This window comes from Sporobolomyces salmoneus, assembly GCF_050403485.1.
Source record: "Sporobolomyces salmoneus JCM6883 DNA, S_salmoneus_JCM6883_v1_ctg110, whole genome shotgun sequence".
In the NCBI taxonomy this organism is placed as follows: domain Eukaryota; kingdom Fungi; phylum Basidiomycota; class Microbotryomycetes; order Sporidiobolales; family Sporidiobolaceae; genus Sporobolomyces; species Sporobolomyces salmoneus.
This window is the reverse complement of record NW_027481053.1, coordinates 1-25,464: the sequence shown is the minus strand read 5'-3', so window position 1 is coordinate 25,464 and position 25,464 is coordinate 1. Positions and strand designations below refer to the sequence as shown.

Genomic DNA, 25,464 nt, shown 5'->3' with positions numbered 1-25,464 from the left:
TCAGACTCCTCTACTAGCGATCTTCGAGTCGTTGATGGCTTTGACGAATATTGCTTCCCTCGACCCGGAATTAACCGACAAAATCGCTCGACTTTCGCTTCGAGATCGACCCGCTACGTCCCTCCTCGACGCGTTGGAGGAGCTATTACTGAGTCAGAACGTGATGGTCAGGAGAGCGACGACAGAATTGGTTTGTAACCTCGTTGGATCCGAGGCTGGGATATCCTATTTCGAACCGACCACCTCTTCGTCCTCGCGTCTACACATCCTGCTCGCTCTTTCGTCAGCAGAAGATACGCCGACGAGAGTAGCAGCCTCCGGAGCCCTTACTTCACTCGTTTATTCGTTGGAGATTTCGAAGGCTCTCGCGATGAATGAGAAGTACTTGGACTTGTTGAAGGGATTGTTGAAGGATGATGAAGCCGGAGTTAGACATAGAGGGTATGAGGTTTGGAGAGGGATTGGGGAAGTGATTGGATCGATCGAAGAGGGGGAAGAGAGGGAGAGAGTAAGGGGAAAATTGAGGCAGAAGGGAGTGCTGAAAGAGCTGGAGAATGTGAGAGGGAAGGAGAGGATGGTGGAGTTGAGGGAATCGATTGAGGGAGCAGTGAAGGCGATCAAGAAATTGGTAGATCGTTAAGTCTGAAACGCATTCGCAGTTTGACTTTCGTCGATACCGTGATTGGTTGACGACTCGCACGACGAAGATGAGCAGGAGCCTACGAGAGGAAGAAGCAGGTTCGGGCGAATATTCGAGCTAGAACCGACGCTCGGATCGTTTTTCGAAGTCCGCTCGTTCCGTCTCGAGCGATCCCTGCGCAATCACGGAACTCCACATGGTTCATGACATGGGCTCCTCTCTTGTTCTCTACGCTGTATCGCTCTCGACAGTGGCATGTCGGTAAGTCCCTCGATTCTATCTCAAACACTGCGCAAACCACTCGAGGCTGACTTTCCGGTCGTTTGATTCGTTCCTCCCGCACAGCCTCTCCTCCCACGCCTGCTCGCGACCGACGGAGAGCACTCTTCAAGTCAGACGATTCATGGAGAAAATCAACGCGAGAAGGAGGAGAGCAAGCTCGGAATCTACCTTGGTTGCGTTGCGGTTCTTGTCACGTTCATTTTTATCATTTTCGTCCTCATACTCCGACGCAAGCTCAAGCAGAAAGCTGGTAAGTCCCGTATATCTCTCCTCGCTCGCGTGACGTTCCGCTGATGGTAGAAGGAGGTGGGACGAAGCTCGTGGCACCCGTTTAGTCGATCCCGTTTACGGAGTCGAATCAGCTGAACTAATTCCCTGGCTATCACAAGGGTCCCCGACGCAAAGAAGAATCGTTCAGCAGTTTTCACAATCGAGGGAACCACTTTTACCCGCTCCTCATTCGAGCTCAACGACGACGAGGATGATCGATTCGAATGATTTTCCGCCGACACCGAGTTATTCGAGGGAACTTCAGGAGGGACATCATTCGGCTCAAGGCTCGATCGATTTGACCATAGGGCCATCGGCAGAGGCTGGACTTGCAGAAGAAGGGGGAGGAGACAGAAGGGCATCGGTTCAGAGACAGGAAACAGTGACAAGTGTGAGGAGTGAATTACCTCCGCCTTACTCGTCAGGCGCGAGCGGGGTTGGGGAAGATCTATCGACGAGGTCGAGGATGCCAGGTGAACGATGAGTTTGCAGGGTAGAGGATTTATCCTGTCTTTGTAATTTGCCGTCCAAACTCAGTCAATCGGTCGAGGTTACGATAGACGAATGGACACTCCTATTAGCAAGACAAGATAAGGGTATGACGACGGTACAGCCACTGAGAACAAACCGAACACACAAAACAGTTTTAACTGAAACCGAACTCTATGTATTTTCTGCGCTTTGAACGCTTTACGCACTCTCCTCTAGCCTGAACGCCCTCTCCTCATTCGGAGTCAACAACCCCACCTCGTTTCCCTCCGGATTCCACGCGGGACTCTTCCCTTCCCTATCGACTTCCTCCCCGCTCACTCCTAAGAATCTCGGGAAACCTCCTTCTCTCACGGGTTCGATCTCACCCGCTCGTTCGAGTGCTTCCCCGTCCCGGTCGAAAGCTTCTTTGAGGGAGACGGTACACATGCAGGAGAGGATTGAGGAACGAAGGACGGTTTTTGGGGCGCGTTGAGAATAGGCGGGGAGATAGAGATTGTCCAGGAGACAACAACTAGAACGAAGTGAGGATCGTCAGAGACGGAAGGAGAAGAGGAGGGAAAGGAAGAAGACTAACCAGCTTGCGATCGTGATGGGTTTCGAGATCGTTAGGATTTTCTCTTCTTCACTTTTTTCGACTTTATATCGAATCTCTACGCTTAACGCATGACTAACCCTGATCCTCCCTTCCGATCCATCCAGCGTCGAAGGCCTGACATGATCATCGTCTGGTACTCGACAGATTCGAGAGTAGTGGTACTCGGTTTGAGGGGAGAGAGTAACGAGAGGAGAAGGATTTGCGACGAGTCGATCACCAGCTTCGAAGAATTGTTGTTTGTTTGGACGAGGGGTTTTGTCATAGACTGAGGAAATAGTGGGAGCCGAAGGAGACGCGGAAGGCAGTGGAGAACTCGATGAGGAAGATGAAGAAGGAGGGGAGAAACCGCTCGAAAATGTCGAAGTTGGGGAAGGTAGTACCGGAGTCAGTGGTGGAGTATTGAGTGAGGAGTATCGGGAGTCACGAAGGAACGCTGAGGGAGGTAGAGTCAAAGCTGTTTGAGGAGGTATTTTCGGACAAGGATTCGCTCCTCGATCGACTTTGACGAGTTCGAATCGCGAAGGTTTCGGTTTTGCAATCTTGCCGTCTTCGAGAGTGAGGTTGAACGTTTGTGTAACGAATCCTTTGATCGAGGTGAGAGTGACGGCAGTAGGAGCGCCGAGTAGCGAGATTTTTAGGTTACAGAGGGCGGAAACGGTGAAATGAGGCGAAGAGACGTGAATGCCTACCGGCTACGAGTTGGACACAGAGCGTCAGTGTGCGACACGGAGATCGGAAGTTGGAAGAACTCACGCCGAGTTCTTCAGAAAAGTGTTGATAGGTGACATCGGTCGGTAGCGGCAGTTCACCAGGCGGGGAAGGGTTCGCCGTGATCCACAGCGCGGTCGGGGCTGAAGAAGCCGAAGGATACAACATCCCATCGAACTCGACCGTCGCTTTCACTGTGTGAGTAGAAAACGAAGGAAGCTCAGTCAGTTCCTTTCGACGGCTACTGCCTCAAAGCTTCTCCAGTTCCGGACTCACCCCAGTGTCTAACTCGGCCATGGGTCGATCGTTGATGGACAGCAGTCGAGGAGGGAATGATGAATGCGAAATTGAAATGATGAGCTCCCGGAGCGAATTCTTCCCCGTTGAATTCGGTAACGAGTTCTTTGTGCAGCGTCGTCGAGGATTCGTAGGCGTTGTGTCCAGTGCCTGCTTTGACGTCGACGAAGAAGAACGAGGATGAGCTTGGTTTTGCGAGGCGAGGAGGGAAGAGAGGGTTTCTTACGAGCAATGTCGCAGAGTCCTTCGAGGACGACTTTGAAGCGAGTGATGGCACGCTTAGAGGGTAGGTTGAGTAAGACGGTTCCTTTCAATACAGGATCGGGAGTCTGCGACGACAACGACGAGAGAGAAAGAGTTAGCGTATCTTGCGAAGTTGCGAAACGATGATGACGAAGGGAAAACGACGTACGGGGTAGTCAGAGTCAATCGGATGGACGAAGAGCTGGTCTTCTTCGAGAGAGACTGCGACTTTGGGTGATGAGAAAAGAGCGTTGAGCATTCTTGCGATCTTGCGAAAGTCGACGACGAAAGCGAGGAAGAGGGGGAAGGACTTCGGAGTTGCACGAGAGAGCGGGAGAGAGGGAAGGAAAGAGCGACGAGATATGTCACGCGGGATGTAGCTTTGAAAGGTTCAGAGTCAAGAGCGGGATAGAATGTCGTCGAACGAAAAACCGGAAGAATTGACCCGCGAACCGAAAAGAGTCAGAGAGAGAGAGAGAGATCCACGTGTAGATCTACGTATCGACGGGTCGGACGAGTCTTGTAGTCACAGCGAGTCGGAATTCGGTAAGCAGCGAGAGGAAGAGTCAAAGAGCGTCGAGTAGTGATTTTCGGAATTGTGGTCTATCGTCCGAGAGCGCAGGACTACGAGGCCGAACCTCCTTGTTCCACGAAACTACGTCGCGCTTCTATCGATTTCCATTCCCCCTCATACAGTAAGAAGCCTTCTACCGGTTCCAGCTCACCGAATCCATTCGACACCGTCTGTGATCTTCCTGCCTTACCGTCTCGATCAACCAACAGATCAACAAGGACATCGCGCTGAGTGAACCCCGGAGAGTCCACTCGTCGACCACGCGGGACGGCGTACAGCCCGATGCGGAGGAGGAAGTTGGTAGAAAGGGGAATAGCGAAGGAAATAAATGGGACTTGGAAACGGACCGATGCAATGTAACCCAGCGGTTGACTCGTAGACTTAGCCTTGCCAGAGAGAGAGAGAGAGGATGGTCTATCGTAGCGAGGCGATGCAGCATGGAGTGAAATGAAGCGGAGAAGCGAAGGGAGAAAAAATCATAGAGACTTCCGCCTCACCAACGACTTTCGATATGCACGCCAGATTGATCCCTACTGCACGACTAGCGGCTCGTTACGCCTCGACCGGACTTCAATCAAGAGTACACGCTTCGAGGGTCTTGAACCTTGGAAAATCGGTCGACAAAGTTCAATTGTTCGTCCCCATCTCTCTCGCTATACTAGGACGTGTCTCGAATGGATAGAAAGTCTCGAGGAGGGTCAAGGAAGCTATGGAGCCTGGATGGCTGCGCACGGAGAGGTGAAGAGGCTGGACGGGAAAGAGGCGGAATTTGCGCCGATGTTCAACTTTCTTGAACGTCGGAAGGCCAGAAGAATGCAGGAGGGCAATCCCGAGCATCTCTTGCAGCGATATCTGATCAAAGCGGCGAAACAAGACTGCTAGTTCCCGTTGAGCTACATTTTCGCTGACTTCTCGTTTCGCAACTCTCGTTCTTAGCCAATCCCGCCTATTCAACTCTACTCGCCTCGTCTTCGAAGAGACCAAGCCCACTCCCGAAGCTGAATCGACCTCCTTCCCCGCCTCTTCCTCTCCCGTCACTGAGCCCTCGACCTCTTCCTCTCCCGTCGATTCCGCCCAAGAACCCGCCGCTGCCGCCAGTCCCGTTCCCGCCGAAGCTCCCAAAGGAATCGAAACTCCGACTGCTGCTGCTGGAGAAGAAGACATCTCGAAACGAACTGTGTTCGTAGGAGGATTGAGTTGGAACGTCGATAACCAGTGGTTAGAGGATGAGGTACTCAAGGCTCTTGATCTCGAGGAGGGTGTCTCGAGCGTTAGGATCGCGAGGAATCATTTAGGGAAATCTAAAGGGTCAGTCCCAAGCGCACACAGAACAACAGTTTCACAGGCTGTACTGATTTTTGCGTGAACTTCCGGATTGACAGGTTCGCATTCGTTGAATTAACTTCCCCCGAACTCGTCTCCCAACTCGCTGGACTCCGAATCAACATCGATGGTCGCGACGTCGAATTTGTCCCATCTACTTCGGGACCTTCCAAACCCCGTTCGACCTCCCCTCGTCGGGACAGTTCCGGACCACGTAACCCCCCTTCCTCGACTCTCTGGGTCGGGAACGTTTCGTGGTCCGCGAACCCCGAAACTCTCGAAGATGCGTTCTCTCGATTCGGAGAGATTCAAAGAGTTCATCAACCGATGGATCGCGAGACGGGGAGGAGTAGAGGAATCGCGTACGTAGAGTTTGGGACGGTTGAAGAGGCGCAAGAGGCGTATCAGACAGCGACGGAGGAAGGGATCGAGGTTGAAGGAAGAGCGATTAGGGTAGATTATGCCGAGGTGAAATCTCCGAGAGAGGATGGAGGTCGACACAACAGGAATTCGAGTGGTGGGTTCAAACCGAGGGGTCAGAACAGGGAACGAAGGGGATTCGGAGGAGGACGAGGAGGAGGAGGAGATCGGGGTGCAAGCCGAGGTGGAAGAAGGGATGACTGGTAGAAAAGGAAAAAAAGTTTCTGTTGTTTCGATCTTCGCAATAGCTCGCATTCTTTCGTTGTACATCTCTCTCTGTAACAATTATTCACTCATCCTCACTTCTCTCACTGCAAGAACGGGCGAAAGAGAAAACAGAGGAGAAGGGAAGACGGAGCTCGGCTCAATTCGAAAAGATAGATTTCCGAGATCCACTAGGGAGCTAACACCAGGGAAAACAAAGAGAGAGAGAGAGGGTTCAACCCTTACGAGACTAGACCGAGCCACAGGCTACAAGGTCTCTTCGCGAAGACTAGCGCGGGAACAAAAAGTAAAAGTAAAAGAGATAAACGATAGAAAGAGAGAAAGCGTCAAGCTGTGAGAGGAAGGGTATACGGGGAAGAGTACTGATTGGAGGAAGGTCGTGTCGTAAAGTCGTGATCGTAAAGAGAAGGGAACGGAGAGAAGGGCGTTTAAATCTTGTGGGAAGAGTGATCTCGACGAGTGATCGATAGTCCAGCGTCGGCTTCAGCAGCAGCCGCCAGCGCTTGAGTTTCAGATTGATATTCGAGCGAAGTACGTTGAACTTTCGCGGACCAATCGGCGAAAGCGTCGGAAGAAGAAGAAGAAGGGGAGGATCGTTTCGAGAGTCGAGCCATCGAGGGAATCGGAGATTCGACGGTATCGTTCTTTGCCTCCTCCTCTTTCTTCTTCGAGTCGGAAGGAGCGATGACGGTCAAGTTGATCGTTGAGCCTTTGATTCCGGTTCCGTTGTTCGAAGAGGAAGAAGACGAAGTATCGACGACGGCGGAATGATCTCCCGTCTTTGTTGAAGATGCGTCGTCGGAAGAAGTAGAAGACGAGTCGATGACGATAGAGTGATGTCCAGTGGTCTTTTCGAGAGCTCGAGGAGGGAGGATATTGACGTGAACGGTTGAATCTTCGATTCCAGTCGCTTCACCTTCAGGGGTCGAGGACGAGGATGAAAGGTCGACGATGACGGAATGATCTCCGAGTGCGACTTTTCGTCGTTCCTTTCGCTTCGAAGAGGAAGAGTTGAGGTTGATGTTTACGGTCGAGTTGTGAATTCCTCCTACTCCGCCTTGACCGTTCGAGGAAGCGTCGATGTGGATGTTGTGGTGTTGAGGCGTGGTTTTAGATCGTTTCGATTGAGAAACGTCGGAGGAAGAAGAGATCGAACGGGAAGAAATGACGGTGAGGTTGATCGTCGAGTTGTTTACTCCGGATGATGAAGGGATAGGAGAACGTTTGCGACGATCCGTTGTACTGTATGGTAAAGTGTCAGCTTAAAGTCGTGGAGGTGGAGCGCAGAGAAACGACTTACAGGTTGATGTTGATATCGGAACCAGCGATCGCTTCGGCGAGTTCAGCAGGAAGAAGGGAAGCATCGATCGAGTGAGTCGTCGAAGTACCATTGACGAGTGACTTGTGCGAGATGTTGATGTCTCGTTGATCGATTTGTCGATTCGGAGTGGGCAAAGCTTGAACGAGAGAAGCTGCCGAAGAAAAGATTAGGAGAAGGATCGACGTAGGTAGCTGCATGGCGATAGAACGTGTCGAGTTGAGGTTGTTGTAGTATAGAGTGGCGGAAAGAAGAAGCGTGAGGAGTGTGCGAGCCGGTCAAGAGTGAGATGAAGAGAAGAGAGAGAGAAACGAAGCTAAATCGAAGCTAGAGATTCACAAGCGAGAAAGAGAGAACAAGCCATTAACCAGCAGATTCACCATACGAGTTGAATTGGCTGATCGTGAAAGAACAAAAGTCGAGATGAAGTGAGATGGCTCGATGGAAGAGAAGAAGAAGAAGAGAGAAGAGAGATGGCGGGTTTGGAAAACGTCAAGGAATTTGAGAGTGAATTAGGAAAGTCTAGGCGTTGTAGATTGTTGACTCAACAAATTTGGGGTAACTGCGCGAAACCTTTTCAACTTTTGAGGGAGAGGGCGAGTTGACACGCCCACTTCTTCTCTCTCTTTCCTTGCCATCTCACCTCCAACTCGTCGTCGCTCGCTCGCTTTATTCTTACTTCACTTGAGGCTGGTCCTCCCTTCTTCTTCTCTCCATTCACTTTCTCTCCCTTGCACCGGTTGCTTCAACTTCAACTTCAACACTCTTTCCATTCGTTATCTTCCAACAAAAGCGCCAGTCGCCCTTATCGATTCCTTTCGTTCATTCATTCAATCAAGCACAGCTAGTACTGCTGCTCCCCACCCTACCCATTCGACTCGACGTCAACTTCAACAAGATGCATTTCCCTTCCTCCTCATCCTCTTCTCAATCGCCGATCCTTCCCTTGGCACTCCTCGTCGCTCTTCTGGCTCTCGTATCGACTACCACTGCCCTCCCTACAACAAGATCAGCCGCAACTTTCGAACCTTTGTTTCGACCGGCCTCTTCCCACGTCGGACCGAATCGATCGATCGAACGTCTTCGTCAACGTCGACAACTAGAGAAACGTGCTCCCGTAGTCGTATTACCCACAGCGACGACCGTCAAGAACCCGAAAGCGAAGCGAGCGATCAAGGAGGAACGATCCGTCGTCGCAAACCCTAAAACGAAGCGTTCAGCTCTTATCTCCCCTCCCTCCTCCGCTAAGGAACGACGATCTCTCATCTCCTCGAACCCGAAAGATAAACAATCAATCGTCGCCGCTTCAATCTCCGTCACTCCCTCGTCTTCCGAATCGACTCCCGTTCGACGCTCTTTCGATGTCGTTTCGAACCTCCTCAAGCGGTTCCTTGGAAATGAAAAGAGGTCAACAATCTCGACCATCACTGTAGGAGAAGTCAAATCGTCCTCTTCCTCCTCCTCGTCGCCTCAACGAATCCCGAATCCGAAATCTCCCAAATTCACCGCCGGTTCTGATTCCCCCTCCTCATCTTCATCGACCTGGTCCTCTGTCGCGACTGGATCGACCCTTCAACCTTCCTCAACCGTCGTATCGTCTTCTGCCTCGTCGAAAACGTCGACTTCAACTTCGAGCTCGGCGAGTTCAACTTCGAGCTCGGCGAGTTCAACCTCGACTACGGTCATGTTCCCTCGATCTGGGAAACAAATCGCGGGAGGATACTACCCTGATTGGGAAGGAGACAACTTGAAACCGGAGAACATCAACTACAAGATGTTTGATTTGATCAACTACTGTGAGTTTTTCTCTTCTCTTTCGCTTCTCTCGAGTAGCGGTGACTGACTCTCCCCTCGATCGATAGCTTTCGCCGTTCCGGACGAGAACCACAACGTCGTACTCGAATCGGATGGTAGTCTCTTGAACAAAGTCGTTAAATACGCTCACGGAAACGGTTCGAAAGTTTTGATCGCGATTGGAGGATGGACCGATTCGAAGTATTTCTCGACTTCTGTCGCGACGGCGAACACGAGAAAGACGTTCGTCAAGAACATCAAGGCGTTCGTCGATAAATACAACGTTGATGGAGTTGATATCGATTGGTGAGTTTTCTTCAACTTTTTCTCCCGGATTTCTTCCTTCGCTTTCTGCAGTCGACTGATTCGTACTCTACGAACTACAGGGAATACCCCGGAACTCAAGGAAACCCCGGAAACATTATCGATTCCGCCGATACCGCAAACATGCTCCTCTTCCTTCAAGAACTTCGAACCGCTCTTCCCGACAAACGTCTCTCGACTTGCACGACTCAACAAACTTATATCGGTGCGAACGGTTCTCCGATCGCCGACGTTTCGGAATTCGCAAAGGTTCTCGATAACATTCTCGTCATGAATTACGACGTTTGGGGAGGTGAGTCTCTTTTCTTCCCTTTTTCTTGCTCTTTCTCGACGGAGACTGATTCTCTCGTTTGATGTCGTAGCTTCCTCGACTCCTGGACCTAATGCTCCTCTCTCCGACGCCTGCCCCAACTCGATGCAACCCAACGCCAACATGGTTTCCGCCGTGAAATCGTGGACCGACGCCGGTATGCCCGCCTCGAAGATCCTCATGGGAGTTCCCGCGTACGGGTACATCTCTTCTTCGTCGGCGACTTCGTTGATTCACAAACGGGACGAAATCCCTTCGACCGGACTTTCGAATCGACACCTCGCGAAATTGAAGCGATCGGAAGCCGTCATGTCGGAAGGACATAAATGGTACATTGCTGGGAAAGCGAAGGCGGAACGAAGACGTCAAATGAAGAGGGATCTCGAACCTCTCGAAACGAAAGAAGATCAACGTTCGTTCCTCTGACAACGACGCTTCCGACTCGCTCCTCTCGAAACGCGACGATGTCATCGTTTGCCCGAACAATCACTCGGGAATGCCTTGTGAAGGAATCACGGATCAAAACATTACCGAAATCAACTGGAACCCTCTCGGATCGCTCAAAGTTTCGACCCCCGGAGGAGCCGGAGTCTTCGCAGGAGGAGGAGGAGTCAAAGTCGGGAACGGAGATTTGAGTGGGATGAGCGGGAATCAAATCGATTTCCAGGATTTGATCAATTATGGTGTTTTGGTCAAGAAAGGAGTCAATTTCGTTGGTGCGAACGGTTATACAAGGAAATGGGACGATTGTTCTTCTACTGTACGTTCTCCTCACTCTCCTTAGTTGTTGAGCGAAAGCTGATCATTCCCGTTGGATCGATTAGCCTTTCCTCTATAATCAAAACCGAAAAGTCGTCGTTACTTACGACGATCCCGAATCTCTCGGACTCAAGGGAGATATGGCATACAAGAAATCGATCGGTGGTCTCGCGATGGTACGTCTACTCTCTCTCTCCCTTTCTCCTCTCTCGCAACGTTCAAGGAACTGACTCGTCTTTTCGCGTTTCAGTGGGACATGTCTGGCGATACTCCCGATTTCCAACTCACTCAAAGTTGGCGTTCTGCGATGGGACTGGTTCCCTTGGGCTACTAGGTCGATCCTAGCGAATGAACGAAAAACGGAACGATTCGACTTCTACCGGTGCGAAGCAAAACGAACGATTTCGAAAAAGACACTTTCTTCTCTTCTTTCTCTCCCCTTGATGGGTCCTACTTTCTTTCTCTAGGTTGTTCATAGCTGGTCTCTCCCCTTTTCGTACTCTTTATCCTGTTTCTACTGATCTTGTTTCCACTTCTTAACTTATTCATCTCGCATCCCCTCTCCCCCCTCCCCCTCTCTCACGACGACGACGACCCTGGTGGTATATGGTGGGCATCAGTTCGGATCGAGCTTAGTGGTTCCTTTTCTCTCTCTATCTTGGAAGAAGGAGCAGTAGCTTGTGGAGGAACGGGTTTGGGAGGAGGAAAAGCCTTTGCGCTGAGCCTTTTGCTCGCCGGCTTTCTCTTCCTCTTTACCTCGCTCTCTCTTTGAGTAGTCTCTGCTTGTCTTTGATACTTGTTTGATAGAAGAAATCTACCTCTCCGTTGATCGCCATTAGTTTTCGTTTCGTCATGAGAGGGTCTTCAGGCGAGTTCACACGCAGCGTTTAATTCTGAAGCGACAGAAAAGGACCCGAAGAATGACGATCGGAGAGAGACTTGAGAGCAGCGAAAAGCAAGATGAAGCAACGGACAAAGTCAGACTCCGAGTCGAGCGAGCTTGCGAGCGAAGTCTTCTGAAGGACCCGAGGAAGCGACGGGAAGGAACAGCTTCCGGTTCGTGTGCGTGAGAAATCCGAAAGAGAAAGGGAAAGGAGAAGAGTAAGCGATGAAAGAGGCAAGTTTCGAACTCGAGAGAGCTCGGAGCTCGTTGAGGGGAAGCGGGAGAACGTGTGACTTTTTTCTCCGAGCGAATTTTTTTGAAGGAGAAGAGAAAATACACCAACTTGATTCTGCCCTCTCCCACCTCTCACTCTACCACTCAAACACCTCTATCAGTGAGTTCTCTATGCCTTGCTCACTCGTCTGACCCTCCCCGCTGACTTGCCCGCGTCTCCTTCGTCTCTCTTTGAATCTTTTCTTCAAATCAACTCGCCTCTCCCACTTCTCCACTTCCCTCTCTGTGCCACTCGTTCACTCGACCTTGAAGACTATGGGAAAATCATCGAGCAGCACGAAACCTACCAAAGAGTCGAAGAAGACCAAGTCGAGTAAAACCGCCGCCGTTACTTCGAAACCCGAAGCTACCCCTGCTACCCCTGCCAAGGTCGACAAAAAGGCAGAGAAGAAGGCCAAGAAGGAAGCTGAAGCATTGAAGAAGAAGCAAGAGGAGGAAGCCGAAGCTGCGAGGAAAAAGGCTGAGGAGGAAGCAGCTAAAGCGAAAGCTGCTGAGAGTTCGAGCGATTCTTCCGACGACTCTGATTCCGATTCGAGTGAGGACGAGAAGAAGACCAAGAAGAACGGAGCTGCCCCCGTTGCCGTCGCGAAGAAGGACGATTCCGATTCCGACTCTGATTCGAGCGATTCAGATTCTGACGACGACAAGGTGAGTTGATTACTCTCTATCAGATGGTACTTCTCCATACTGAAGCGGTTAGCATTCCCAGCCCGTCACCGAGAAGGTCAAGGAAGTCGCTTCGACCGTTGTCGCGAACGGAAAGGAAAAGGTCGCTGAAGTCGCCAAGGCTGTCAAGGAGGCTGCCGCTTCCTCCGACTCGGACTCTTCCGACTCTTCTGATGACGAGGATGAGAAGAAGGTGAGGAGGACTTCTCGCGAATCTTTTCCTTTTTCGAAAATTGAAAACTGATACGGGGTTGTTCCTCTTCACGTTAGCCTGCTGCTGCCGCTCCCGTTGCCGCCAAGAAGGATTCTTCCGACTCGTCCGACTCCGACTCTGATTCCTCCGACTCTTCCGACGACGAGGACGAAAAGATGAAGGAAACCCCTGCTAAGGAGACGAAGAAGCGTGCCGCTGAAGAATCCGCCGCTCCCGCCAAGAAGGCCAAGACCGACTCTGCTGCTGCTCCCATCACGAACGCGAACGGAGACGACGCTTCTGAATCGACTACGGTTTTCGTTGGACAACTTTCGTGGAACGTCGACAACGACTGGCTTCAATCTGAATTCACCGAATGTGGAGAAGTCGTTTCGGCTCGTGTCGTTACCGACCGTGATTCGGGACGATCGCGTGGATTCGGATACGTCGAGTTCAAGACGACCGAAGCGGCGCAAAAAGCTCTCGAACTCGCTGGAAAGGAGGTTGACGGTCGTGCGATCAAGGTCGACCTTCCCGCCCCGAGACCTAACCGTGAAGGTCAAGCTGAACGACCCAAGAAGGTTTTCAACGATCAACTTTCGGGACCTCCTACGACTACCCTTTTCGTTGGAAACTTGCCTTTCTCCGCTTCCGAAGATGCCGTTTGGTCTGCTTTCGCCGACTTTGGTGATGTCTCCTCTGTACGTCTCTTTGTTCTCTCATCGATCGTCTACGTTGAGAGAGAGCGAGAACTGACTCTCTTTCGATTTCGTTCGCAGGTTCGTCTCCCTACCGACGCTGAATCCGGTCGACCCAAGGGATTCGGTTACGTCGAATTCTCTTCGCTCGACGGTGCGATCGCCGCTGTCGAGAAGGGAGGACCTACCGCTTCCGGAGCTGGTATCGACATTGAAGGCCGAACGATCCGTCTCGACTACTCGCAACCCCGAGCTGACCGTCAAGGTGGAGGAGACCGTGGAGGTCGAGGCGGAGGATTCGGAGGAGGACGAGGTGGAGGAGGAAGGGGTGGAGGACGTGGTGGAGGACGAGGTGGATTCGGGTGAGTTTTTCTTTTTCGATTCGATTCGAGTCTTTTCTTTTTTTTTCTTGACTGACTCCGAGCTCTCTCTTTTCTCTTTCTTTCAGTGGTGACCGTGGAGGAGGAGGACGAGGAGGAGGACGTGGTGGTCGCGGCGGAGGACGTGGTGGAGGAGACGCTGGATGGGGAGCTCGATCGAACCCTCGCACTGGCGGAGGTTAGTCTTTCTTTTCTCTCTCTCGCTGCATCGCATTGCTTACTGACACACTCTCTCTCTCTCGCTCTCTCTCTCTCGTAACCTATAGCTGCCAAGTTCGAAGGCAAGAAGATCTCCTTCGACTAAGCCTCTCGTCTCGTCGTCGTCTCTTCTCGTATTATTAGACTCTCTTTCTTCATCTTGTCTGTTTCGACTACCTTCCTCCCTCCCTCTCTCGCCCGCGCAAACGCCTTTTCACTTCTGGATTTGAATCTATCGGCGTTGGTTGTAACATTCTATCTTCTTTCGCGTCTCTACTCTACTCTTGACTGCAACCCAACCAAAAAACCCAATCTTCGGGTCAATACCACACATATCTTCCCGTCTTTTTTATCGAGTGGAGAATCTCTAGCCTAGCCGTCGACGTTCTCGCTTACGAATGCTCGATCGCAGCGAGTTCGGATGCGAGAGTCTTGCGACAGCGATTTTGACAACGACGACGACGAGATGTGACTTTCGATTTTCCTCGCGCTCATTCTCGATTGACGTACTAAGGCTTGGTTTCGACGGCACCACGACGTCCTAGCGACGGAGAAACGGCTTGCATCTAGCATCTGAGAGAAAAAAGGACAAAACTCGATTCGCGAAATCGACAAGTTCTTTCTCATTCCGCTCGCTCCAACCCGCCTACGAAACGACGCATACGTCTTCATACAACACGCAGCATTACCTAGACTGGTCTTCATGGCCAGCCCGATCCTCAGGCTTCTTCCTCGGCGACTTTAAACATCGAATCGATTGCTTCATTTCCTCAACTGCAGCTCGTCTCTTTCGCCTCTGACGCTCGATCATTACCCCCTCCACCGTCTTCAGCTTTACGTACACCGAGTCCGTACGACAGACAATCCGGGAGGGGTTGACGGTCGAGCACGATTCGAACCGAGATGAGGTATCCTCCGCTCTGGAGAGGACAGTCTGGCAACGGAACGAGCTAGGTCGAGGGGAGGGACACCGGCGGAGGTTATCGCGGAGGAATGCTGAAGGAGAACGAGCAGGGAGAGGCGGAACACGAGAGTCGATGAGTTCCGGAGGGAATAAGACTGTTCATGCTAGGATTTCCTCGTCATGGAATCGAGCTTGACAGGTCACGAACAAAGAGAGTCTGAGGGGAGGGAGAAGGAAGCGCTTCGAGTTCAGAAAGTTCAGGTTCAAAGAAGTTCCGAGTTCCAAGTTCTCTCTCCTCCTTTCTCGACACTCGACCTCTCCCAAAACCCCGCTTCGTTCCACCGGTTATTCGTCACACCCTTGTACCCCAGCTCAACCTACACTACCTGCTCCTTGTCCCTCGTTCCGTCGCTTCGTTCCACTTGATCTCGTCACTCAACTTTCATCTTCTTCTCTTCGACTTGCTCGAGTCGTTCAACGCGTGTTGAGCAGCTAGACCTTCCTTCATTCGGCTACGCTGGACTCTGCTCTCTCCCTCATCGTCCGTGAGTCCCGCCCGACCGTTTCCCTCGCTTCGTCATCCGATCGTCTCACCTTTCTTTCGCGCGCTCTCTCAGCTCTTCTTTACTCCTCTACCCACCTTCGATGTCGATCCAGCAACAACATCACGTCGGGGTAACAATCCCGTGTTATGGTCAAGATGGATTCCCTTCGACAACCGAGTTCGAAGACGAGGTCGAAGATTATTTGCGACGATTGAACCCAAAGAAGAGAGCAAAGGCCCTCAGTGAGTTTACCTCTTCGTCACCGTGCGAGCTCTATGGACGTGACTGACCGTATCTTTGGAGCGACGTCAGTGAGTAGGGAGATGTACGGAATGATTCTCTCAGTTCTCCTCGAACCTCTTTCGACCGCACAATACACTGCTCAATTCCGGTTCTGGGCGAAACGAATGTTCCGAGTCGTGACTACTCCTCACGCGACATTCATCGTGCACGAAAACCGATCGGTAACTATCAAGGATCAGATTTACGACAGTTAGTTTTTCCCAGCTTCGTTTGCGGCAATACTTTCCTCCTCCGACTGACCTCTCATTCTGTTCCCCTCAGTTCTGGTTCGATGCCATGGAGATATAAATCACGCTGGACGTGATAGGACTCACAAACAAGTTCGTCGCTACTATTCTTGGTTACCAAAAGGTTCGTTCCTTTTTTCGCGATCATTCCCCTTTCCCTCTTCTTCTCTGATGAGAGATCGAAACCTGATCCCCCTTCGTTTTCGTTTCGTTCGTTCGGAACGTAGAACTCGTAGCGAGATTCGTCAAATTGTGTCCGATTTGTATTCGAAAACGTCGTCGAGAAGAACAAGAACCGAATTCTTTGAAATCTTCTCGCCGAGTTCGTCGTCGAAACGGCAGAGTCAGTCGTCGTACGTCTCCTATTAAATACGTCGATGGAGAGGGACGAGACTACAATGCACAACCGCAATCTCACCTCGATTCGATTGCACTAGGAGGAGGAGGAGGAGGAAATTACGCAGATTCGCTGCAGGCGTCGATTCGAAGCAATTCCGAAGAGTCGAACATCTACCTACAGCAAGGTCTCGAGGATAACCAAGACTTGGGATCATCGTCGTCGTCGTCTTCTTCCTTGTTGAAGTTCGGAACCGAATTGCTCGATTATGCGAATTATTTCCTCTTCTTTCAAGCGATTCAAGACGGTAACGTCGACTATCTTTCTCTTCCTGTACCACCACCTCTTCCTCCTCCGCAGCATTCACAGGCTCCTATCGACTTCGAGACGTCCGAACAAACCTTTCTTTTCGATCAGGACGAAAGCGGTCAACTCGTTCCTCAAATCGTCTACTCTGGTCTTCCTCTGCTCGTCGGATCCACCACCTATGATGGAGCGAGCGATCGAATGGACGAGTCACTTACCGAGATTATCAATTACTCGAATTCGAAACTTCCTTCTCCCAGAGTCAACGACAACTCTCTCTCGATTTTCGAGTTTGCAGACCCTCAACAACACGTTCGAGAACTTCAAAGCGCCGATCAGTAGCTAGCTCTCAACTCGATCGCGACAGAGGAAGATGACGAAGTATAGTTTTTGCAAGAAAAGAGAGATCTACGAATGAAACGACGAGCTGAAACCAGAGAGAGAGATCTAGTTGAACATTTTAGCGTAGGCTGATCGAGCTTTGTTCTTGCGGTCTTCTACGCGCTTCTTCGCCGAGAGAAGTCTATCGAAATCGAACGAGTTATCAGTATTCGAGCTCGACTTGAAACGAACATGCGACTCACTCTTTCCTGATCGCTCCATCTTCAGGTTGCAGCGCTTGAGCCGCTTCTAGGTCCTCGATTGCCTCCGACTCGTCTTTGACAGCGAGATGTCCCATCGCTCGTCGGTAATACGCTTTCGCCTTTTCCGATTCCATCAATTTCTTCTTCGCCGGGTCTTGTTCGGTCGGTTCACCGTCGAGGGATAGGGCTCGAGTTGACTGTTGGATTGCGAGACGAGCGTCGGAGGATTTGAGAGGAGAAGAGGATTTGAGAGCGCAGAGGGAGGAGTTGAGGAGGAGAGAGAGGCGAAGGGTAACGTATTGAGAGGAGAGTTCGGGGTTTGGAGGATCGAGGAAACGGTGTCGATCGAGGTCTACACAGATCCAGATTGGTAAGCAGGGACTCGAGTGAGGGCAAGAGTGCGAGCGGGAGAAGGAGCTTACAGCGAAGAGCTTTGACGTATTTCTTCTGCGCTTGTTCAAAGTTTCCCTTCTTGAACAGATCCGTTCCCTTCGTCTTGATCTCGTCAGCAATCTTGTATACCGTCTCGGCGTTATCGACGTCGGCCTCGTCGTCGGAAGGGTACTCTTCGTGACCGTCTGCGAGTTCATCGACGACGATTCCGGTTTCTCCTTCGGCGAGTTGACCACAATCAGCGATGACGATGTCTTCGGCGGGAGCTTCGCCTTTGATCGGGCAGTCTTCCATGAGTCGAACGATCGAGCGACCGTGAGTGACTTTACCGCTAGATACCGAGGGAACGAGACAGAGAGTCAGCTCTCATTTCGTAGAGGAGGGTGCAGTCGAAGAAGAGAAGAGCGAGACGGCAATCTCATCGTCGGCGAACGTAAGGATGACGGATGCGAGTTCGAGAAGGAAGCGTATTCTTACAAAACCTGCAAGTCAAAAAAGTTGTACATCAGTTGTTGAACGAACACATGGGAATTGATGTACAACTTCTTCGACTCACAGTGTGCTTTCCATCGAGATGAGGTGTAGGAACTAGATAGAGGAGAACGTCGAATCAGTTCTGCAGACACGAGAGGGAAGAGGGGGAAACGTTTTCGTACCAGTTGTGATGAAGAATTGAGAACCGTTCGTGTTGGGTCCCGCGTTCGCCATCGATAGAAGGAAAGGCTTCTCGTGTTTCAACTCAAAGCTGAAAGAGGGGGATACCGTTAGCTGAGAGTGATTCGAATCGAAACGTCAAAACTCGAGGTCTTCCCCAACTTACTTTTCATCCTCGAACTTCTCTCCATAGATCGATTCACCTCCGGTTCCGTTCCCTCGAGTGAAATCTCCTCCTTGACACATGAAACTCTTGATGATGCGATGAAATTTCGAACCTTTGTAATGGAGCGGAACTCCCGATCGTCCGATCCCTTTCTCACCGGTACAGAGCGCTCGGAAGTTCTCTGCCTACTCATAACGTCGCTCGAAGTCAGTGGGACGGGAGGAGATGGGGAGGGAGGGGGAGATGGAAGGTGAACGAACCGTTTTGGGAGTTACGTCGCTGAAGAGCTCCATGATGATTCGTCCGGCATTGTTACCGTTGATGGTGATATCGAAGAAGACTCGTGGGTTCGCCATCTTGTTACGATAGAGGAGAGGAGCCGGGGAGATGAATGAATCTGGATGATGAAACGGTGTGAGCCGGGAATTGAGAGGCAAGGCGTCAAGCGGATCGGCGTACTAGATTGAATGTAGGCTAGGCTGTACGAAGGTCGAAAGCAAGAGACTGTGTGTAGAATGTTCCTCAGGCTTCGAGAAACTTTCGTCTCACTGTCTCAGACGCATTTGCTTCGAAATCGAAAACAGCCGCGACGAGCTGCGTTAGAAACGTGCTCAGCTCAGACTCGAGGCGGAAGGCGTATCCTTCGAGGTCTAGAACGGAAAGAGGGTTATCGCACGTGACCAAATTTGAGCTTCACACTCCTCGCTTTGAGCCGAAACGCGGCGGACAATGCTCGAAGCGAGGCGGCAGCGAGAGATGAAGAGCTGGAACTACGAGCGGCGATGAACGCACTCCGTATTCTTCGGCGTCTACAAGCGAGCCTGAGTGCGCTCAAAGCGAACCGTCGGATGCTGCGTTCCTCGCGAAGGTGAAAGACTTCCCTCTTACACATTTCGCTTGATTCGTCTCACTAGGGGAGATCTCAAGGAGCTCTCCGGTGGGTGAGTGACTCGAAATCGCAGCGCAGAGTCATGTAATTTTCGTCGACGAGTGTCCGTGGACAAAACGTTGGCAGAGGCTTTGTTGAGGACAAGCAGAGCAGTCCAATCAGTAGGCACCTCGAGTGAGTTTAGACTGTGACCATCTGGAAAGAATGGATCGATGCGTAAGAACTGGCGAGAATCTTGAGCGAAAGGGGGAGATAAGCTCGAGCAAACCCAACGTCAAAAGCTTCGCCTCGATTCAACAGCAAGTCCCGAAGCGTCCGAATAGCTGAGTGTGTGACTAAGCAGAGCTCGGTGAAGAGCTGGATTAGCACTCAAGTAGAACAATTCGACAATTTTTGCGAAACGAGATTGATCGGAGACGAAAAGCGCAAACGAGCAACAAAACGAGGTCGATGGAACGGAGCGGTTCAGAGCGTACAGACGGAGGCATAAGCCAGCGAATCTCGCGCTGGCCGGTCGAGCGATTCGTGGTCGAATGAAGGAAGGGAGGGAATCGAAGAGAGGCACACCGACCCGAGCGAACGAGAGATGTAAACATTCGAGCGCAGCTGCGGTCCCCGCGTCAGGTAGAAGTTGTCCAGATCCCGTCAGCTACAGGCAGAAAGAGCAAACCGGTCTTGAAGGCGAGAGACAGAGCGAGATCGAAACGAAGATCGAGATGGAGGAGGAAGTTCGCTGGATTACGGAGGTGCGCCCGTTCCGACTCGGCGATAGTTCTTGTAGTCCTGCCGGTCATGCTGAGCTTATTCGAAGATCGACAGAAAGCGAGTGAAGGGGAAGAGACGAAACAATGACATCGCACTTTCGATCTGTTCCATTCACCTCCTCTCGACTGCATGCCGACCCTACTCTCCTCAGAGGAGAGGTTCAAGCTCCTACAAGACCTCAACATCGGCAAACTACCTACGAAGGAGGAGATTCGAGCTGAATTAGATGACAATTGGTTATTACCCTCGAGGGATGGTAGGAAGGAGCTAGATCCTGCAGAATGGGCCATGTGAGCACTGCTGAGCTACACTGAGACTACTCGAGCTGATTCGCAAGCTCTTACACAGGAACTGGAACCGAGAATCGGACCTTCGATCATTACTTCATATCGAGCCGACTCAACCTACTACACAGCTAGAATTCACATCGTCTGGTTTGTCAGGGAATATTACGGGGTACAAGGAAGTTTCGACGACGGGAGGGACGAGAACAGCGTTGAATTCGACGAGTTTGGAGAGGAAACCGGCGAATTACGAAGGGAGCTTCGTTAGAGGGAAGAGTAGTTATTTCCCCTTCAGACCGGGTGGATTGGGAGATGCTATACTCGATGATGAGCTGGATGAGGGAGGAGCGCTCGATCAGGCGACTCAGGGTCTAGAGAAAGCTTTCGAGAAAGGAAGAGGTGAGTTCGACCTCTGATTACGCTTCTCTCGTTTCGACTCGGCTGATCCCCGCTCGTGATCGTAGGTGGTATTCGAACGATCCCTCCTGGCTTTACGAGAGGTCTCGACTTCGGTCCTCAAAACGCTTCACCTCAAGACGGAGCTCTACTCGAGGAAGAAGTCGAAGAAGTCGAGATTCAACCGATCTATCGACCGATGTTTGACCTTCAGAGAGAAGGGAGGATCAGCTCAAAGGTGAATCTTTCGCAGCTTTTTCCTCGGTTTCCGCGACTGACGAGTTCTCGACGGATTCACAGAATGGAAAATCTGGACGAGAAGCTCCGCAACTCGATAATTCGATCGAGGAACTCCTACCGACACGGGTGAGGATCAGTCTTACTCACAAATTCTCGTGAGTGTTATTGATTTCATCCTTTGAAACGAACAGAAACTCGCCAAAGCTCCGACTTCGACCACCGCTGTTTCTCGTCGTCGACCCGTCGTCGCGAAGAAGGATTGGGCTCATGTCGTCGACGTGAATCGGGAAATCGTCAACTTTCGAGAATTGGTACCGGACATGGCTCGAGAGGTGAGTCGATTGAGATTCTCAGCGAAAACCGAAATACTCACGCTAGTACTTCTCTTCGTCTTCCAGTACCCTTTCGAGCTCGATACGTTCCAGAAAGAAGCGATCTATCACATGGAAGTTGGAGATTCCGTCTTCGTCGCCGCTCACACCTCAGCTGGAAAAACCGTCGTCGCGGAATATGCGATCGCGCTCGCTCAGAAACATCTCACTCGAGCGATCTACACCTCTCCCATCAAAGCGTTGTCGAATCAGAAGTTCAGGGATTTCCAGAAGACGTTTGAACCGAAAGAGGTGGGAATTTTGACGGGAGATGTTCAGATCAATCCGGAGGCGAGTTGTTTGATCATGACTACGGAGATTCTCCGATCTATGCTTTACAAGGTACGTCTCGACTCGTAACTTTCGCTGTTGGAGTGAGGAGAGCTGACTCGTGGTTGTTGAAAGGGAGCGGATCTGATTCGAGATGTCGAATGGGTCATTTTCGATGAAGTTCATTACGTGAACGATCTTGAACGAGGAGTCGTATGGGAAGAAGTTATCATCATGTTGCCGGAACACGTTGGAATCGTTCTCCTTTCCGCGACGGTCCCGAATACGAAAGAGTTTGCAGATTGGGTTGGGTGAGTTCGCTTTTCTCTCCTTTATTCGAGATTTTCACTGACAGCCTTTTCCGGTCTCAGTCGCACAAAACGGAAAGATATCTACGTCATCTCGACTCCGAAACGACCCGTTCCTCTCGAACACTTCCTCTACTCCGGCAAAGAACTCCACAAAATCGTCGATGCGAAAGGAAATTTCCTCGGAAATGGGTTCGTATCCTCTTCTCTCTCTCTCGCTCGAATTCAGTCGTTGCTGATGTGTTGATCGAGTAGTATCTCGGACGCTCAACAATCGATTCGACGGAAACAAGACAAAGAACGAGAAGCGGCAGGACTCGGTCCTCCAACGCGAGGAGGAGCTTCGAATCGAGGTCAACCTGCCGGACGAGGAGGATCGGGAGGATCGAATCGAGGTGGAGGAGCGATGGCACGACAGAACGCATCGAAACAAGCCGCGACGATCGCTCGGAGAGGAGGTGCGACGGGAGGAGGAATGTCGAGAAACAATCAAACGAAAGACGCGAATTTATGGATTCATCTCGTCGGATTACTCAAGAAGAAGGAATTGCTGCCCGTAGTCGCGTTCGTGTTTTCGAAGAAACGGTGCGAGGAGTACGCCGCGAGCATGCCGAATACCGATTTGTGCACGGCAGCGGAGAAGAGCGAAGTTCATATTGCGATCGAGAGGAGTTTGACGAGGTTGAAAGGTGAGCTAGCTCTCTCTATCGTCTACGTCTCGGACTGAGATGATTCATCTCGCGAGTAGGTTCCGACAAGGATTTACCTCAGATCAAGAATATGCGAAATCTACTTTCGAGAGGAGTCGGAGTGCATCACGGAGGACTGTTGCCGATCGTGAAAGAGGTGAGTCGAGATTGTCGTTCGCGTCGGAGCGAGTATTGACGATTTCGCTTCGTTTAGATCGTCGAACTTTTATTCGCTCGAGGTCTCGTCAAGGTTTTGTTTGCGACGGAAACTTTTGCGATGGTGAGTGTCCTCTATTTTCACGTTCTGACAGAGATACTGAAGACGAGGGAACCTGCAGGGAGTCAACATGCCTGCTCGAAGTGTCGTTTTCTCGGGAATTCGAAAACATGACGGACGAAATTTCCGAGATCTCTTGCCTGGAGAATAGTGAGTTTCGTCTCAAAGCTTCTCTCATAGTCGCTCGAGCTGATGCACGATCGCTCCTAGTACTCAAATGTCTGGTCGAGCTGGTCGTCGAGGTCTCGATCCGACCGGAGTCGTTATTATCAACGCCGATAGCGACGTTCCTGACGTGCGTTTTGCACTCCTTTCTTATCTCGCTTATCGTACTGACTCGGTCTCTCTCGATCAGGTTGAAACGCTGAATCACATGCTCCGAGGTCAACCGACGAAACTTCAATCTCAATTCCGACTCACCTACTCGATGATCCTCAACTTGCTGCGAGTCGAAGCGTTACGAGTCGAGGAGATGATCAAACGATCGTTCTCGGAGAACGCTTCGCAACGGCTGTTACCGGAGCATCAGAAAAAGGTCGCAGAGGTGAGTAGCTTCTTTCGCTTTTGTTTCCGCTCTCGATCTCGTCTGACAATCAATCGATCACGCGTATAGGGAGAGGTCGAGCTACAGAATTTGAAACGACTGCCGCCCGGAGAGAAGACGGAAGATCTGAAACGATTCTACGACCTTTCGCAGCGGATCGTCGACTTGAACACTTCGGCTCTCGAAGGTGTTTTGTCTCATCCTTCAGCTGCGAAGATCTTTGCTGCAGGTCGAGTCGTCGTTCTCTCGGATGGTGTGAGTGTCTCTACTCTTCGCCTTGAACTGGGATGAGTGACTGACTTCTCTCTTTCGGTTTGCAGCATTTCCGAGATAACGCCGCCGTTTTGCTCAAATCCGCTCCTCTCGCGACACTTCCTTCCGGCGAGATCGATCGTACACCTCAATTCTTCGTCCTGGCCTTCGTGCCTCCCGAGATTCGAGCTGGAAAGAACGGTGAGTCGAGCTATTCTCAAGCCTTTTCGGCTCGATTGGACTCTGATTTCGCTCGCTCGATAGATCGCTCCGCCGATGCTGTACCTCCGAGATGGCCACCTCGATTGACTCGTGTCGAGGGAGGGGAAGATCTCACTTACGAACTCGCGATCGTTCCTCTGCCGAGCATTTCGCTCGTTTCTTCTCTTTCGATCAAGGTAAGTCTCATCGTTCCTTTCTTTCTGAGCTCTTCACTGACGCTCCTGCGCTCGAATGACTAGGTCGACGCAGGCGGAATTGCAGATCGTCACCGTCGTTCGCTGATGGAAGCCGCTCTCGCCGACTATCTCTCGATCCACTCGCCTTCACAAGCACTACAAGAAGCCGATTGGAGTAAAGTGAGAGGGTTGGAGTTCCGAGAATCGCTGGAGAAACGAGATCAACTAAGGAAAGAATTGGAGTTTGTCGCGATTGACGAGAACGAGTTTGAAGAATTTGTGAGTTTGCTGTCTCTTCCTGAGCTTGAGCGTTCACTGACGTTGTTGCATCGTATCAGTATCAAATCTTGCATATTGAACGGACACTCGAGGATAAGATTGCCGGGTGAGTTCGTTTCGTGTCTGTGTTTCGCCCTATTCATCTTGCTGAGATTCTTCTCGATTCACAGACTTCGGATGGCTCTGAGTGAACAGAATCTCGAGTTACTACCGGATTACGAACAACGGATAGACGTTTTGAAAGAGCTCAAGTTTATCGACGAAAATTCGACCGTTTTGCTCAAAGGTCGAGTCGCTTGCGAGGTGAGTCTTATCTCCTCATACTGTTCATTCGATCGGGACTGACGAGCTGTTGTGTAGATCAACTCGGCAAACGAGCTCATTCTAACGGAACTCATTCTCGACAACACTTTCGCTTCTTACGAACCGGAGGAGGTCGTCGCTCTCCTTTCTTGCTTCATCTTTCAAGAGAAGACCGATGTCGAGCCTCTGCTTACTCCTAAGCTTGAAGAGGTGTGCATTCTCTCTCTCTCTCTTGGGTCGTCGAGCGCGTTCTGACTTTCTATTCGCTCGCAGGGTAAAGCGACGATTCTCGAAGTTGCGGAACGAGTCCTCGCGGTTCAAACGAAACATCGAGCGAACTTCTCTGAGGAAGGATTCAATGGAAGTGCAGAGTTGAAGTTTGGGTTGACAGAAGTCGTTTACGAATGGGCAAAGGGAATGGTACGTTTTTCGGTCTCTCTCCTCGTTGCTTCGCAGGCTAATCGCCTTGTTCGCGAGCAGACCTTCAGTCAAATCACCTCTCTCACCGACGTACAAGAAGGAACGATCGTACGAGCGATTACTCGACTCGACGAAACTTGTCGCGAAGTGCGAGATGCCGCTCGAATCGTCGGAAACTCGGAATTGTTTACGAAGATGGAACAGTGCCAACTCAAGATCAGGAGGGACATCGTCTTCGCCGCTTCGTTGTACTTTTCGGGAGCGACGACGAGTTCTTGATTTTGTTGAAACTAAAGACCTTGTTCTTTTCGAATGGTCCAATTACTTCGTCCCGTGCGAGTCGCTTGAGAGTGAAATCGTTTGCTCGAGAGCTGGACCACTGCGAGAAGCTTAGGGTTAGGGTTAGGGTTAGGGTTAGGGTTAGGGTTAGGGTTAGGGTTAGGGTTAGGGTTAGGGTTAGGGTTAGGGTTAGGG

General features: G+C 51.1%; 10 protein-coding genes across 10 annotated transcripts; 7 read left to right on the top strand and 3 right to left on the bottom strand.

The window, feature by feature from the left end:
- On the top strand, positions 1–640 carry JCM6883_000104 (uncharacterized protein; the record flags this gene model as incomplete). Its single annotated transcript, XM_076635530.1, has 1 exon — positions 1–640. A coding segment is annotated over one exon (640 nt), but the record flags the coding sequence as incomplete, so codon positions are not given.
- Positions 641–1,882: 1,242 nt separating this feature from the next.
- On the bottom strand, positions 1,883–3,786 carry JCM6883_000103 (uncharacterized protein; the record flags this gene model as incomplete). Its single annotated transcript, XM_076635529.1, has 6 exons — positions 1,883–2,195; positions 2,259–2,971; positions 3,033–3,181; positions 3,264–3,437; positions 3,511–3,613; positions 3,697–3,786. 6 exons carry the CDS (start codon positions 3,784–3,786, stop codon positions 1,883–1,885), a joined length of 1,542 nt encoding a protein of 513 aa, XP_076484495.1.
- An 826-nt stretch (positions 3,787–4,612) lies between these two features.
- On the top strand, positions 4,613–6,051 carry JCM6883_000102 (RNA-binding protein; the record flags this gene model as incomplete). Its single annotated transcript, XM_076635528.1, has 3 exons — positions 4,613–4,734; positions 5,038–5,409; positions 5,484–6,051. The coding sequence occupies 3 exons, from the start codon at positions 4,613–4,615 to the stop codon at positions 6,049–6,051; spliced, it is 1,062 nt and encodes a 353-aa protein (XP_076484494.1).
- A 446-nt stretch (positions 6,052–6,497) lies between these two features.
- On the bottom strand, positions 6,498–7,587 carry JCM6883_000101 (uncharacterized protein; the record flags this gene model as incomplete). The annotated part of the gene is made up of 2 exons (XM_076635527.1): positions 6,498–7,311; positions 7,370–7,587. The coding sequence occupies 2 exons, from the start codon at positions 7,585–7,587 to the stop codon at positions 6,498–6,500; spliced, it is 1,032 nt and encodes a 343-aa protein (XP_076484493.1).
- A 698-nt stretch (positions 7,588–8,285) lies between these two features.
- Positions 8,286–10,241, top strand: JCM6883_000100 (glycoside hydrolase family 18 protein; the record flags this gene model as incomplete). The annotated part of the gene is made up of 4 exons (XM_076635526.1): positions 8,286–9,183; positions 9,250–9,487; positions 9,568–9,797; positions 9,868–10,241. The coding sequence occupies 4 exons, from the start codon at positions 8,286–8,288 to the stop codon at positions 10,239–10,241; spliced, it is 1,740 nt and encodes a 579-aa protein (XP_076484492.1).
- Positions 10,242–10,311: 70 nt separating this feature from the next.
- Positions 10,312–10,908, top strand: JCM6883_000099 (uncharacterized protein; the record flags this gene model as incomplete). The annotated part of the gene is made up of 3 exons (XM_076635525.1): positions 10,312–10,575; positions 10,640–10,750; positions 10,825–10,908. 3 exons carry the CDS (start codon positions 10,312–10,314, stop codon positions 10,906–10,908), a joined length of 459 nt encoding a protein of 152 aa, XP_076484491.1.
- A 1,098-nt stretch (positions 10,909–12,006) lies between these two features.
- Positions 12,007–13,992, top strand: JCM6883_000098 (uncharacterized protein; the record flags this gene model as incomplete). Its single annotated transcript, XM_076635524.1, has 6 exons — positions 12,007–12,399; positions 12,461–12,610; positions 12,688–13,311; positions 13,390–13,670; positions 13,757–13,866; positions 13,955–13,992. The coding sequence occupies 6 exons, from the start codon at positions 12,007–12,009 to the stop codon at positions 13,990–13,992; spliced, it is 1,596 nt and encodes a 531-aa protein (XP_076484490.1).
- Positions 13,993–15,435: 1,443 nt separating this feature from the next.
- JCM6883_000097 (integrase zinc binding domain-containing protein) lies at positions 15,436–16,850 on the top strand (the record flags this gene model as incomplete). Its single annotated transcript, XM_076635523.1, has 4 exons — positions 15,436–15,577; positions 15,648–15,827; positions 15,900–15,989; positions 16,093–16,850. 4 exons carry the CDS (start codon positions 15,436–15,438, stop codon positions 16,848–16,850), a joined length of 1,170 nt encoding a protein of 389 aa, XP_076484489.1.
- A 105-nt stretch (positions 16,851–16,955) lies between these two features.
- On the bottom strand, positions 16,956–18,661 carry JCM6883_000096 (uncharacterized protein; the record flags this gene model as incomplete). Its single annotated transcript, XM_076635522.1, has 8 exons — positions 16,956–17,031; positions 17,093–17,444; positions 17,515–17,816; positions 17,963–17,967; positions 18,042–18,073; positions 18,142–18,230; positions 18,306–18,490; positions 18,566–18,661. 8 exons carry the CDS (start codon positions 18,659–18,661, stop codon positions 16,956–16,958), a joined length of 1,137 nt encoding a protein of 378 aa, XP_076484488.1.
- A 1,427-nt stretch (positions 18,662–20,088) lies between these two features.
- Positions 20,089–25,269, top strand: SKI2 (SKI complex RNA helicase subunit SKI2; the record flags this gene model as incomplete). Its single annotated transcript, XM_076635521.1, has 23 exons — positions 20,089–20,249; positions 20,308–20,642; positions 20,708–20,877; positions 20,940–21,005; positions 21,071–21,211; positions 21,278–21,592; positions 21,656–21,831; positions 21,892–22,020; positions 22,084–22,517; positions 22,577–22,674; positions 22,732–22,797; positions 22,856–22,944; positions 23,005–23,089; positions 23,150–23,338; positions 23,408–23,593; positions 23,659–23,791; positions 23,855–23,988; positions 24,052–24,267; positions 24,327–24,373; positions 24,438–24,570; positions 24,628–24,780; positions 24,844–24,990; positions 25,051–25,269. 23 exons carry the CDS (start codon positions 20,089–20,091, stop codon positions 25,267–25,269), a joined length of 3,822 nt encoding a protein of 1,273 aa, XP_076484487.1.
- Positions 25,270–25,464: the final 195 nt, after the last annotated feature.